Genomic DNA, 14,838 nt, shown 5'->3' with positions numbered 1-14,838 from the left:
ATGCCCAACCTTCCTTCCGAGGAGTGGCTGGTGGGTTTGAACCGCCAGCCTTCTGGTTAGCAGTCAAGTGCTTTAGCCACTATGCTACCAGAGCTCCTGACTCCATGGTAACTGGTATTATTTTATCTAATCCTCATTACTCTAAGGCAGGTAGGTGCTCAGGTTATGCCCATATCACAGAGGAAGAAACTGAGGCATGAAGACTTAAAAGCATAAGGTGTCCACCCTCATGGCCAAGTCCAGGTACAAATGCAGTTCTGCTTCCAAAGTGCAGGTCATGTCCCACTGGAGGTTCATGAAACCAATCTGGGAAATCATTATCAGCATAAAAAGAAATCAAATAGAATAAAATAAACTGGGATGGAATAAAATAAAATAGTACAGAGAATATCTCAGAGATCACAGATAAGGGAAGTATTAATTTGTGAACCTTCATTTTAAATACACACACATATTTTTGATGTAAAGCATATTTCTCTTTCTGGCTTGTAGTTTAAACAAAATGAAACACTTAACCTTTATACTACCCCTCAACCTTTCTTCATTTTAAAGACCCAGTTATATAAAACCCAAGTAGAATAAGCTTAACTATGGTGAAATAAAAAGTAATACCAATCTGATTTTTAAAGGGATCAGTATTATAGATTGATTTTTAAAAGCTATTTATAGTGACATTATCATAGGATGAAAGGTCCATGTTGACCCTTTGTTACATATTTTATTCTATTTTTTTTTAAATTCATGTTTAAAAGAGAAAAACACTGCAAAATTAATCCCCCTTCTATCAGACAGACAGAATTCACAACAAAATTGAATGGATAAAGCTCACAACACAAAATAATGTAAACACAATGTCTTATTTATTTTTATCTGAAGCACAAAGGAGCTCACTCAGCACAAGAACAGTAAGCAAATCAGCACAAATATTGAGAAAAACATTCTCCATGAATACAGACATCTACATTTTTAAGAGCAGCAGGAGGGGTTTAACAACAATTCAAAGTGGTTTCCTTTCTGACAGGCTTTTGAATAGAAAATGCCAAATAACAGATAAACTAAGAATAGCATCTGTTACCCAAGTTAGTTGACCATGAAAGCCATCTTGGAATTCATATTTAATTTCATCATTGGATGGTTCAACTCTTGCACATCATTAAACTTGGACTATATAAAAAAATTGACCCCTGGGATCGGACTCATAGCAATGCCTCCTTAGGTTTCCGAGACGGTATCACTACAGAAGTAGATTGCCCAACCTTCCTTCCCAGGAGTGGTTGGTGGGTTTGAACCCCCAGCCTTCTGGTTAGCAGTCAAATGTCTTAGGCACTATGCCACTAGAGATCCCTATTAACTCTATATCACACTCAGGTTTGTGGGAGAGAAAGGGAGGTAAGACTGTGCATGAAAACAAGTATAAACCAAAACAAACCTATTGCCATCAAGTCAATTATGATGCATAGTGACCTCCTTTGGGTTTCCTAGGCAGTAAATATTTATGGAAGTAGATTGTCCAGTCTTCCTTCCACAGAGTGGCTGGTGGGTTTGAACTGCCAATCTTCTGGTTAGCAGTGAAAAGCCTTAGGCACTATGCCACCAGAGCTCCTTAAAACAAGCATAGTAACCAACATTAAGGCTTCCTAGCGGTATCTATTCATGTGGGCACTTCTATTTAAGCTTTCCCTTCAGAGACATTAAGAAGTATGAGGGTCTAAAATCATACTGCAAGTGGTGAGGCAGGTCTGAAATGGTGAATATCTCCTTTATTCCTTTCACAAAAAAAACTGCAAAATTCATAACAATCTACTCAATTTTAGAGTAATTTCTAGCCTATCCACGGGCTTGACATTTCTTAACCTATATTTTAATAGCCAGAACACTCTTTTTAAGCATGATTTTAGCAGCAGCATCAACCTGAAAGAAAAAAAAAAAAAAAGAGGGTAACAATGGCTGCTTCTTCAGGGATAGATCACCAGGCCTTTCTTATGAAGTGGACTTGAGCCTCCAATCTTTTGGTTTTCAGCCAAGCACATTAACCATTTGTACCACCCAAGGAGTCCTCAAAAGGCTACAAGAAGGCATGCAATTCAGGATCCTTTCTGAATACAGCACAAGGTAGAATTGACAAAACATGCCTTCTAGCTTGCCTTTAAAACTTTTCATCTACCTGGTTCTGAAGTGAAAGACTCAAAATAGGAAGAGTCTGGTAAACCAAAAACCAAACTCACTGCCATTGAGTTGGACCAGACTCATAGCAACCCCTCCTTGGGCTTCTGAGGTGGTATCACTACAGAAGTAGATTGTCCAACCTTCCTTCTGAGAAGTGGCTGGTGGGTTTGAACCGCCAGCCTTCTGGTTAGCAGTCAAATGCCTTAGGCAGTACACCACCAAGAGTCTGATTAGGAGTGAAAATTTTAAAATACATTCTTGGATCTCACATCCACGATATTTCCTCTCTAAGATCTCAGCTGCAGCTGCCAACAGGAATATTCAAGGCACACTTCAAAATCAGCTAAGAGTCATAGGGAGTGTTTTCCTACTACTTCCCTTCCTTTAATGTGTAGAATTCTAACTGAAGTGAGATCCACTTGGGTTCAATGCTCACAAGCATTAACTTAGAAAGACTTCCTCTTGTTCCAAGATATCCTCTTGGATTCGAAAACCCTTGACAGTTAAATTACTGAAAAAGCTAGGGCATAAATATGGGAAGCAAAGTCTCTTCAATCTCAATTTGTAATTACTAGGACAACCTCTCATCTTCTGTTTCCCACCTTTCAGTCACTTGAGGACAAAGATCACCTTAGCTATTTGCTTTTGTGTTCTGGTTGCAAAAAAATATATTTTGTAAATTGATGACAGTCATTACTACTGAATACGTTTTTACCTTTCAAAGTGCATTACATTACATATATATATATATATATATATATATATATATATATATCATGAAATGGTGTGGGGTGGGGTGAGGGGGCTAACAAGTTGTAATTCTTTCTTTCCTGTCAGAGAGCAAAGTATTCAAGCATCAAGTGACAACGAGGATTGGCTTGGGATACTGCCTCTCCACAATTCACAAAGTCAACCAACATTAGGCAAAGGCAACATTTCAAAGTGCAGAACATCTGGCCATGAGTATGGCTAATGCCCGTAGTACTGCAAAGAGCATATGCAGCATTCAGAAACACTGCACTGGGAGCAATAAAACTCATAAGTTACAGGGATGCAAGGAGATCAAAGCACATGTAAACATTTCAACACATTCTATTCTCACTAGAAATGATATGCAGGTACTAACATACTATTAAGGGGAAATCTGATGTTAGACACATTGGTTATAAATGGCCATTCTTCCTGCTTGTGATGCCATAAATTTATATTTACTGCATGTGGATCCCAAATCTAAATGAAAACTGATGTTCAACATCAAAATGTGTATGCTTAAGAAAGATAAAAGTGTAGGATCTTGCAAGACTTGGGCACAGTGCTGCCTGTTACTAGTTCTTGCCCATCTCATCTAAATTCCTGAGCCTACTCCCTTGGGTTAGACACCATGTTGGGGATAAATTTGTTAGGGCTTCTTTGACATGGATCAGGAATTTAAAATACTGGAAATAAGAGACTTAAATTGGATTTACTGAGCTACTTAAAATCCTGCAATGTTAACTCTGTTATTTAAAAGGAAAAAAAATACAATAAAATATTTGTTCAATCTTTAGGTTTACTGTATCAAATCAAATCTATAAGTGTTTCTAATGTTCTTGTTAGCCATTCAGGAAGGAGGGGAGAAACCCTGGGTAAATTACTGCTTAATTAGCATGAATATGTGAAAGGAAAATTTATAGTATAAGAGGAGGGATTGTGTTCTTAGTTCTGTAAATAGAGAGTTAACCATATTACATAAAGTTCTTTACCATAAGGCAATAATAAGTGTTACCCAAACTGTAGGAACAAGCATTATGATATATTAAGACAAACTATTTTTCTTCCTTGTTGGTATATATATATATATATATATATATATATATATAGTATTCAGAATTAAATGAGAATTGTGTGGGACTTAAATAACATATTCATATCAATACTTTTCAAGCATTTATTATAAAGTCATAATTTGGTTTTAATTCTAAGTTATGGGAAAGCACACTCCATTAGGTTAAGAAGTATAAAAATGTTCTTTGTTTAATTTTCCTAGATGTCTATTACAAACTACGTTCTATTAATATAAGCATGGTGTATGGCATGTCATTTTTTTGTTGTTGTTTTTATTCTAAATCTCTAATGTCCTGAAAAATGGAGGGAATTAAAAAGACAACTGGATAAAAGTGGGAAATAGAGTGCTTTCCATAAGCAATGCTTATAGATTTTAATAATATTTCGTTAACATGACTTGCTCTTCATTTTAAAATTCCAAGAGATTGTCATCTGAATATGAAATATCCAGTAACTATAGTACACCAGTGTTTTTCGTTCTGTTGTACATAGGGTTGCTATGAGTTGGGGCTGATTCAATGGCACCTAACAACAACAATATAGTATAGTGCTTGGGTAGAATAGGCCAGTATAGTGGAGCCTTTCCTTTGATATTGACAACTCGATGTTCTCTACCCACTCCAACTTATGAAAACTCCAGTCTACACAACAGTGGAATATGGAATTTGTGTCTCTTCTAATAAAATCTGAAGCAATAACATCACACAGCTATTAATCAAGGTGATTAAATACACAAAAATACAATTATTTATGCCACAGTTATATGAATAATATTCCTAAGAGAATTTAAATCTTTAATATCCACTTCTGTCAAACACTCTCAAGCACGGAATTACATTAAGAAAGCATGTGGCATTCAATTTCTGACATTTCATCCCCAAAGAGGGTGAAACACATCAATAACACATCTCTGAAATGCAAATTCCTTTAAGTGCAAATTTCCAGAACACAAGGTCAATCTAGAAAAACATTTTAAAATTCAACAAGTTCTCTTTTTAAATTAGTATGCTCAGTATGTAATTTTCAAACACAATCCTAAGTGATTTTCCAAAATTTGTTCATAGTCTCTTACTCTGTCACAAAAATATTCTCACTGGTCCTTTTCAGGTTTCTAATTTTCAAATTAACTCAAAATATTTAACCTTCTAGGAATCTTTTCTCTCTGTATTCCAAAATATGCAATAGATTTTACTGAAATCTCATAATAACATCACCAGCAAAAACATTTCCTTATGTTTGAGCTTAAAGTAAATCTGAACAGCTCAAGATGGAGGAATTTTCATGAAATTTTGAACTCTCCCAACCAGGGAGTTAAGAATTAGTGCAATTTCCTTCCAAGAATTTGTCAAGCGAATACTGTAACTAGACACAGAAAAAGATAGTCATCCCAAGAACAAGGTACTGTTTTTTGACTTTCTAACTCCACCTGGGCAGAAGGGAGATGCAAAACCATGTTAGGTCAGGAGAACATTCTCAGAAGCCCAAGGGTCTTACACGGAGCTTGAGAACGGAACGACTTGCTTTCCGCTCACATAAACCTCCTCAATATTTCGATCATCTCCTGAAAGAAAAAGCAAGGAATCTTTTAGAAAGTGCTATGTGTCAATAGTTATATTGTGGCTGGCAGTATAACTATTTTTGAAAAATAAAACAAAAAATGACTTCTAAGAGAAGAAATTCAAAAGCTACTCTTCTTTTCTGGCAGATTGTTTATAATCTGGAGGGACAAGACCAATAGAAAGGCTGCATCTAATTTGAGGGTAAGGATCCAAGTTCAGCCCCTGAGGTAGAAATCAGGTAAAGTTGAAACATCCCTTTGTTGTTCCCCAGCTGAAGTAGCTGGCTTGCATTTCTAACCTCTGTTGTCAATGGAGTGCTTATCTTTAAACCGAGAGACCCTGGGTGGTGCCAACAGTTGGCTCAGAGCTGCTGACCCAAGGTTGAAGGTTGCAGTCCACCAAGAGGTGCCCTGAAAGAAAGGTCTGGCCATCTACTTCCAAATTACCAGCTATTGAGAACCCTGTGGAGAAAAGTTCTATGCTGACACCCATGGGGTCACCATGAGTTGGAGTCTACTTGATGGCAACTGGTTTTATTTTGTCTTTAAACTCATACTCAGCATGAGGTGACTGGGCTCCAGGAACTGATCACCACAAGGTCCCTGGTATCTCCCATCTCAAGTTCATCAGGGGTCTGAGCTCAGTGAACAGAATGGGAGGCAGAGAAGAATCTTCTGCACTGTTTACTGTTTTTCTCTCTCAGTGAGCAGAATTGAATTCAAGTAGGTTAAAAGCCTCTGTGACAAGACTCCACTGCAAACAAATAAAGCATGGTAGGGCAGACTGGAGGGAATAGAATGAGTGTGAGAGGAATGGATACTTTTTGGCCTCCCATTTATCTGTTTAGGATTTATGACACTATGTTCTAGAGGAGGATGCACATTTCAATAGTGCCTTTTAAATATCATGCCTTAAATGGCCTTAATAGTGAGAAGTCTAAAAGAAACAATGAATCAAAGAAAATTACCACACATAGCACTTAACATAGAGTTGGATATCCAAGAATTAGACAAAGATGGATTTCACTTATCATAGAGACATATGTTTACCTACCTAGATAGAGGAACTTCTGGATAACAGCCTAAAATGGAAAATAAGATAACAATAAGAAAGAATACTTAGTGCGTTTGGGAAAGCAAATTCATAGTCAACAGGTTTGGTGAAGTCAAGAAATACAATTTTTTTTTTTTTCAATCATAAACTCTACCTCCATTAAGTAATAAGAAATGGTCTTTAGTTTAAAATAGTTATTGACTGTGGTAGCATAATGGCTAAGACACTTGACTGCTAACCAGAAGGCTGGCAGTTCAAACCCATCAGCCACTCCTCAGAATGAAGAATGGGCAATCTACTTCCACAGAGTTACCACCTCTGAAACCAAAAGAGGGATCGCTATGAGTTGGAATGGATTCAATGTCAGTGAGTTTGGTTTTTTTTTTTTAATTTCTGTTTTAAGAAGTTAATGTAATAAAAATAATTCCAACATTTCAACAGGAATATAATGTAAGAAAAATGATCAGATGAGTGGGACTGAAGAAATTGACTAAAGGACTAAAAGAATAAATAATATGAAAATAACAAACAGTATCAATTTCAAATAATCCAACATCTTTCTCTAAGAATCTTATTGGTTAAGCACTCAGCTGCTAACCAAAAGGTCAGTAGTTTGAACCCACCAGCCACTCTGGGAGAAAGATGTGGCATTCTGCTTCATAAAGATTACAGTGTTGGAAACCCTACGGGGCAGTTCTACTCTGTCCATTAAGGTTGCTATGAGTTGGAATCAACTTGATGGTTACTAGTTTTGTTTTGTTTGTCATATTTATATTTATTATATGTATTATCACATTTACTTTCAGCATCAATTTGGCCTTTTCCTCCTGGTTCCTGAACTCCACCTGGTAACCAAACTTTACCCAAATCAGCTAAGCAGGGGCACTCAATCTGATCTTTACACAGATTGTCTGGGAAGCTCACCTTATTACTAACAAGAAGAACCTGGCTAGTTAGGCGCTCTGGTGGCACTATGGTTAAAGCATATAGCTGCTAACTGAAAGGCCAGCAGTTGGACCCCACCAGCCACTCTGTGGAAGAATGATGAGACATCTGCTTCCATAAAGATTTACAGCTTTGAAAACCCTATGGGACAGCATCACTTTGTCCTAAAGGGTCGTTATGAGTCAGAATTGATTCAGTGGCAGTGAGTAGGTACGTAGCTAGTTTATAAAAACCCTAGAACCTGTGAGCAGAGCAGTACTGACCCAGAGAGGGGCTGCCCAAGAGTTACCCTGAGGAACACCTGTTCCAGTGAGGATCTTATCTTAAGCTGTCCTCTGAAGAAGGGAGAATACTAGGAGTATAGTCTGAGTTCTTGTGAGGTATTTGTGACCGCTGTTAATGTATTATTGAACCCAGCAGAGAAACAGAAAATGAAATATTGGAGAAGTGGAAAGGTGGAAGCATAATTGACCTCGGCCTCGCCTCTGGGAGCCGTTCATGCTGGTTCTGGTTCAGGACATTGTCCTTCCACGAATGAATCAGTTTGTAAATGGTAATATTGTTGGTTTTTTTTTTTTTTTTAAGAAAAACTCAATGTCAGATAAAGAATTGTTATAAAAGTGAGAAGAACTATTTTCTTTTATGCATAAGAAAACATTTTACAATAAGAAAATCAAGGTAATGAAACTCATTTTCTAATAAAATTAAGAAAATAAATAAAGCAGAGTGGTTAAGGGTCTAACCTCTGGTAGTGAAAAGGTCCTGGGTTGGAATCCAAACTCTATTATTATTATTATTTAGCCATGAGTCCTTAGGTAAATCACCTAACCTCCCTTAAGCCTCACTTCGCTTATAAGGAAAATAGCAATATCAACAGTTTGTATCTGCCAGAGTTGTTCTGATGCTTGAAACAAAGTGCTTAATCCCATGCTTACACAGTACATAGCAAGTGTTCTGTGTTAGCTATAGAGAGGCTGCTTATTGCCAAAATAAATTTAAAAATACAAATATTTTATTAATACCATTATTCTGAATATTATTGTCATGAAATTTATTACAATTAATAACCCGAAAAATAACTCCAAGATCTGTTTTCCCTTTTCAGCTTCTCCTGAGTCCCATTAAAATGTTTCAGCTTCTTTTTTTTTTTTTTTTAAGGGAAGCTGTTGTGACTACTTCATGGGATAAGTGTCTTTTGATTAACATTCTTTCACTTACCTCTGAAATATCACCAGCAAAATCCCCATAAAAGAGGTCAATGGGAGAGTCTGATGCTTTGGGATTGATCAGGAGTGCATCAAATTCCTTGCCCACTTCGAAGTTTCCAATTTCACTATCTAGCCCCAAGGCTACAAAGCGGAAACAAAACAGTATTTTGGGCCATCAGACCATGATAAAGTCTCACTTTGCAAAAATAGAATTGGCCAACATAATAACATGAGAAAAAAAAATCGGTATCTTAATAGTGAAACAGAAAACGTCTTTCATTCCAGTAGTTCTACGACTTCTACTTACAAAAGCAGAAAAAGGACAAGAAAAGTAAAATCTGAGAATAAAAATAGTCCCTGTCATTACTATGATCATAATTCTGATGGTCTCTCTCTCTTTTAGCTGTACTGGTGCACTTCCTACCCCAGCTGCTCTGTGATTTTTCCTTCATCTCTGAGAAACATGATTGGCTTGGCATAAGACCTCTTTACTTTTTCCCTCCTATTCTCCCCTCAACACTCCAACTCATTTCCCTGCATTGTTTATTCCTTTTGTTCTATGAAATAGCTAACAAAAACTATTTTCATGGCAGTGAAATGAACCTTCCAATAAATAAAAAATAATTATCCTTTTGCATATCTGCCAAAGCAAAGATATACATCGTAAATTTCTTAGTTTAAATCCTTTGAATAGAAACAAATTCACTTTTCAAAGTGAATAGATCTCATAACTCAAAAATTCCAGTGCTTTGAAAGCAAGCTGATTTCTTTATAACCATGAAGGTTTTCTGATCATCAGGGAAGAATGGTTGCCTAAAACAGGTCATAGGTCAATAATGTCTATTGACTTTGGCTATCTCATAGCTAGAATTCATGTTCTGTTAATATTGGATGCTGAGTAAGAACATCTCTCATTTTTATGATTTAGTTGCAGCAAATAGGATACTTGGCTTTTCTGGTCAATGAAGGTATTGGTTCCAAAGGTCCTGAGGGCCTGTAAACTGAATAAAGGGTACACTGAGGTGATATGTGGAAGTACTCATGAAAGGAAGGTCAACTGGAGTGCAACATTGTTTATTTCAATTTTTATATGTGTTTGTTATATTCTATCACTGTCAGAATACAGCTGTGAAAAACACTGGATTACACATTCCCATTAGGCAACATCTAATACTTTATATTTCTGTGCATGAATATCTAGAAATCTTTGCCAGTTCTCTGAGCACTAACTTAGAAACCCTACTTATTCATAAGAGATTATGTAAAGGACCACTCTTTTATTCTCAGAAGAAAAAAAAAGTGTTTGTATGTTTTTTTAAGTGAAGGACTCTCATAGCACAGGAGTGAGAAAATAATTGGAAATGTTAAAAGCAGTTACGTGACTTCTACTAATTACGTGGAGAAGGATTGAATGTAATAGAAAACCTCTGGAAATTCTCTCCTCCTTCACTGATTACACTCTACTTTTTGGCTCTTGACAAAGAAGCATGGCAAATATGACTTTTTAATGACTGTACCAAAACCAAACTCACTGTCATGGAGTCAGATCTGACTCATAGCAACCCCTCCTTGGGTTTCTGAGGCAGTGTCACTGTGGAAGTAGATTGCCCAACCTTCCTTCCAAGGAGTGGCTGGTGGGTTTGAACCACCAGCTTTCTGGACTGTGTTCAACATAAAATTATTGTGTGTCTAGTAGGCCAGAGACATTTGTTAGGATCCAGGTAATTATGATTATATAAATTAACCGGGCCATTCATTAGAACCTGAAGACTTCAGTCATGAAGCAATCTTATTTATAAATACTCCACACATTGCTTTCAGTGACTTTGTAAAATGATCTAAATTAAGATTGTTGCAGATGAGCCAAAGTGGTATGCAACACAAATGCATTTCAGGAAATGCGTTTTTACTGCCTTTTGGAGCAGATGTTGGCTCCATAAAGGTGCTTTATGCACCATCTAGATTTTCTTGAGTGAAAACGAGTGCATGTAAAGGCTGTGGCAGAGCTGGGAAGATGCCACACTTTAAACCAGGATCCACTGATCTCATTTTACTCAGACTGTAGTAGAGACACAAGGTCAGGAGAAGAAATTCTGTAACAGTGTACCCAGTGGCTCAGAAAATAGATTTAAAAGTTACACAGCAGAAGTGGTTTGGTAAGCACCACATGTTGGCTTGCTAAGAAACTGGGTCCTAATGGAGAAATTCACAGAAAGCCTAGAATAATAAAAGCATTATTTAAATATAGCTTACTTACACCATGAAAATAAGATGGTAAAACTACTTAAACTCAGCTGTACAAATAGGGTTATGGTGGTAGAGGTGGGGTGGTACAGGTAGAGGTGAACTTGAAACTTCAGAGACTTAAATCATAAAATTAGGAAAATGCAAAGAGCATAACTTCTACTTTTTTTCCTTGAAATGTCCTTTTTGATGCTCATCATAGTCCAGACATTCAAAGAAAAGCCAGGAAGTTTCCCTTCCCAAGATATTCTTGGCCTCGATAGCTCAGAATACCTATCATATATCTACATCTGTATCTGTATCACAACACCTTTCTTTCAGTTTGTCATACTGTAGTGGCTTGCATGTTGCTGTGTTGCTGAAGCTGTGCCACTGGTATTTCAAACACCACACATTACATCAGAGCTTCCAGACTAAGACAGACCAGGAGAAAAGACCTGCCAGTCTATTTCCAAAAATTAGCCAATGAAAACCTTATGGATCACAACAGAACATGGTCCAAATCACTTGCTGTGGACATATCATCAGGAGGGATCAATCACTAGAGGAGGACATCACGTTCAGTAAAGCACAACACAAATAAGGTGTGGGAGATCCTCAGAGTAGGGTTGTCACAGTAGTCACAGCCATGGACTCAAACATGCTGGTGATTATGAAGAGGATGCAAGTCTGGACAATGCTTCCTTCTGTTACGCATAAGGTTGCCATGCATTGGAGTTGACTCAATGGCAACTAACAACAACATATCTGTATCCATAGTTTTATTTAGAGCTATCTACTTGTGGCTCCATACTGCTTTCACTTTCACCCTTCCAGATTAGATTATTAATTTGAAAGCAATTTAAAGCAATGCAATACACAATTTCTATTTTTCCCCACACAAATATGATTTTACATGTGAGAACTAAAGCAGATGAATGATGTTTGCATGTTGTGGTAGTTAAGCTGTGTGTCAGTTTGGCTGGGCCTGGTTTTGAGTGACTGGGCAGCTGGATGTAGTTACTCTCCATGATGAGACTGGTAATCATCTCCATGGTGAGTGGTACTGGAGCAGCTGAGTAGCTGCCTGAGTAGTGTGGTCTGCTTCCAGTATATAAGAAGAAGCTCTGCAAAAGGTCTCTGAGCTTTTTGGCATGCTTGGACCCTGCACGTAGCTGAGTCTTCCTTCAGCAGCCTGCCATGTTTCCTGATGATTTTAGGATTATTTGGACCTGAACTAGTGGTCTGCCATGTTGTTTGTTAATTTTGGGATTACGCCGTTTTGTCGACTTTGGGTTTGCCAGCCACAGCAGCCAGCAGCTCCCTGAGTGAAGAGATATCTCCAGCTTCAGTGGGCAGGGAGCAAGAGACAGAGCTGATATTCAAGGTCAAGAGGCCTTCACCCAGCTGCTAGAGCTGGCACCTAGAACTTAGACTTCCAGCCTCAAAAACTGTAAGAGAATAAATCCTTGTTTGTTAAGGCTACCCATTTGTGGTATTTTCTATTAGAGTGGTACTAGAGCATAGTGCATAAGGCACTTGACTGCTAACCAGACGACTGGCAGTTCAAACCCACCAGCCACTCCTCAGAAGAATGATGGGGCAATCTACTTCTGCAGTGTTACTGCCTGGGAAACCCAAGGAGCGGTCACTATGAGTCAGGTCCGACTCAATGGCAGACAACAACAACAACAACAGAGAACCAAAACACATGTCAGTCAACTATATTTTTACATCTTTATCCTTTTAAAGAGGTTTTGGGAAATAGTGTACTTAAACATTTAAGCAAAAGGCTTGCTCTAGGCAGCCACATTATACAGGAAGATTCCATAGTATAGAGCAGCAGGTAAGATCCTGCACTCTGGTATTAGATTTTCTGGATTAGAATTTGTGGCATGTGGTAGCTGGACAGCTGTGTGACCCTCAGTTTCCTTGTTTAGAAGAAGAAATTAATAACAATGGTTATGAAGTTTAAAAACTGTAAACAAAGCAAGTTGCTTAGTGCCTGTTACATATAAGCACCCAGGAAGTCTTAGCTAATGTTTTTATTCTTATCATCAGCCAGACCAATAGAAAGCATGTTACCTGACTCAATAAGAAAACTGATTACTAAACTACAGACCAATATCACTCATGACATAGATGCAAAAGTCTTTAACGAAATCCTGGCCAACAGAATCCAACAACATATCAAAAAATTAATACATCCAGACCAAGTTTGGATTCATACCAGATTTGCAAGTGTGGTTCAACATCAGAAAATCAATGTAATCCACCACATAAACAAAAGAAAGGAAAATGACTATATGATTATACCAATTGATGCAGAAAAGGCATTTGATAAAATCCAATGTCCATTCCTGTTTAAAACTCTCAGCAATATAGGTATAGAAGGGAAATTCCTCAACATAATAAAGAGTATATATGCAAAGCCAACGGCCAACATCATTATTAATGGAGAAAGACTTAAGGCATTCCCGTTACGAGTGGATGCCCTCTATCACCACTTCTATTTAGCATTGTATTGGAAGTCCTGGCCAGGGCAATAAGGCAAGAAAGAGAAATAAAAGTTATACGTATTGCAAAGAGGAATTAAAACTATCTCTATTTGCAGATGATATGATCCTATACATGGAAAACCCAAGGGACTCAATAAAAAGACTACTGGAACTAATAGAGAGGTTCAGCAAAGTGGCAGGATACAAGATCAACATACAAAAATCAGTTGGATCTCTCTACATTAATCATTAGAGACATGCAAATGAAAACAGCAATGAGATATCATCTCATTCCAGCAATAATAGCAAAGTTCAACAGATCAGAGAGTAACAAATGCTGGTGGGTTGTGGAGAGATTGGAACTCTTGTGCACTGCTGGTGGGATTGTAAAATGGTACAATCATTGTGGCAAACAGTATGGCGTTTCCTTAAAAAACTGAAAATAGAAGTACCATTTGACCCAGCAATTCCATTACTAGGAATATATCCTAAAGAGGTGAGAGATAGCACACGAACAGACATATGTACACCTATGCGCATTGCAGCACAATTCACCATAGTAAAGAGATGGAAACAACCAGATGCCCATCAACGGATGAGTGGATAACCAAGTTATGGTATATCCACACAAATGGAATACTATGCCACATTAAAGGACAATGAGGGATACGCGAATCATCTCACAACATGGATGAACCTGGAGGACGTTACGCTGAGTGAAATAAGTCAATCGCAGAAGGACAAGTTCTGCATGACTCTGTTACTGTAAAAAGACAGAGAAGGGTTTGCTTGGGAAAGGGAACCCACCTAGTAGGTTACCGGGATGGGGAGGGAATGGGAGGGATTAATTTAGGGTGAGTTGGGGCTTACACACTGATATGGGTAGGGGGAGGGATATACGGGAAGGATATATGACCACCATGATAACATTGGGAAATGAGAGGACACTGAACTGTGCACATAAGAGACGACAGATGCTAAAATCAACCAATGTGTCCACAATACCACATCACCATTAACACCAAACACTAGGCTATACAGATAAACACATAAGCACCTGAGATGATCAGACAGGGTTCAGTGAATAGAGGTATACTCTAGACCAAGGATAGATTCAGCTGAGGCTAATCTTGTACAGACACCAGTGATACAAAATACCTGCAGTCATTACAGAAACAATAGAAAACAGACACAGAGTAATCCCTCACAGACATCCCGACACTATGGGAGAGAGATCCAATAGATCTACTACCTCAGGACCATAGTACTGGGGTACACCAGACTCAATTGGCACAACAAAATACATAAAAGCGTTGCTCTACATCCTACATTGGTGAGTAGCGACTGGGGTCTTAAAAGCTT

General features: G+C 37.9%; 1 protein-coding gene across 1 annotated transcript in view; it reads right to left on the bottom strand.

Annotated features, from left to right (window-relative positions):
* Positions 1 to 5,480: 5,480 nt before the first annotated feature.
* Positions 5,481 to 14,838, bottom strand: part of GDA (guanine deaminase) — a 123,084-nt gene continuing 113,726 nt past the window's right edge. Inside the window, exons 12-14 of the mRNA XM_007938474.2 lie at positions 8,766 to 8,896; positions 6,603 to 6,630; positions 5,481 to 5,551 (exon numbers count right to left, since the gene is read on the bottom strand). Of these exons, the coding sequence (XP_007936665.1) occupies positions 5,481 to 5,551; positions 6,603 to 6,630; positions 8,766 to 8,896 (230 nt within the window). The remainder of the gene's footprint in view (positions 5,552 to 6,602; positions 6,631 to 8,765; positions 8,897 to 14,838) is intronic.

Source organism: Orycteropus afer, unplaced genomic scaffold (assembly GCF_000298275.1).
Source record: "Orycteropus afer afer isolate SDZICR_OR568_19922 unplaced genomic scaffold, OryAfe1.0 scaffold00005, whole genome shotgun sequence".
Taxonomy (NCBI): domain Eukaryota; kingdom Metazoa; phylum Chordata; class Mammalia; order Tubulidentata; family Orycteropodidae; genus Orycteropus; species Orycteropus afer.
Note: the sequence above shows the minus strand (reverse complement) of the source record. Positions and strands in the feature narration are given on the sequence as shown.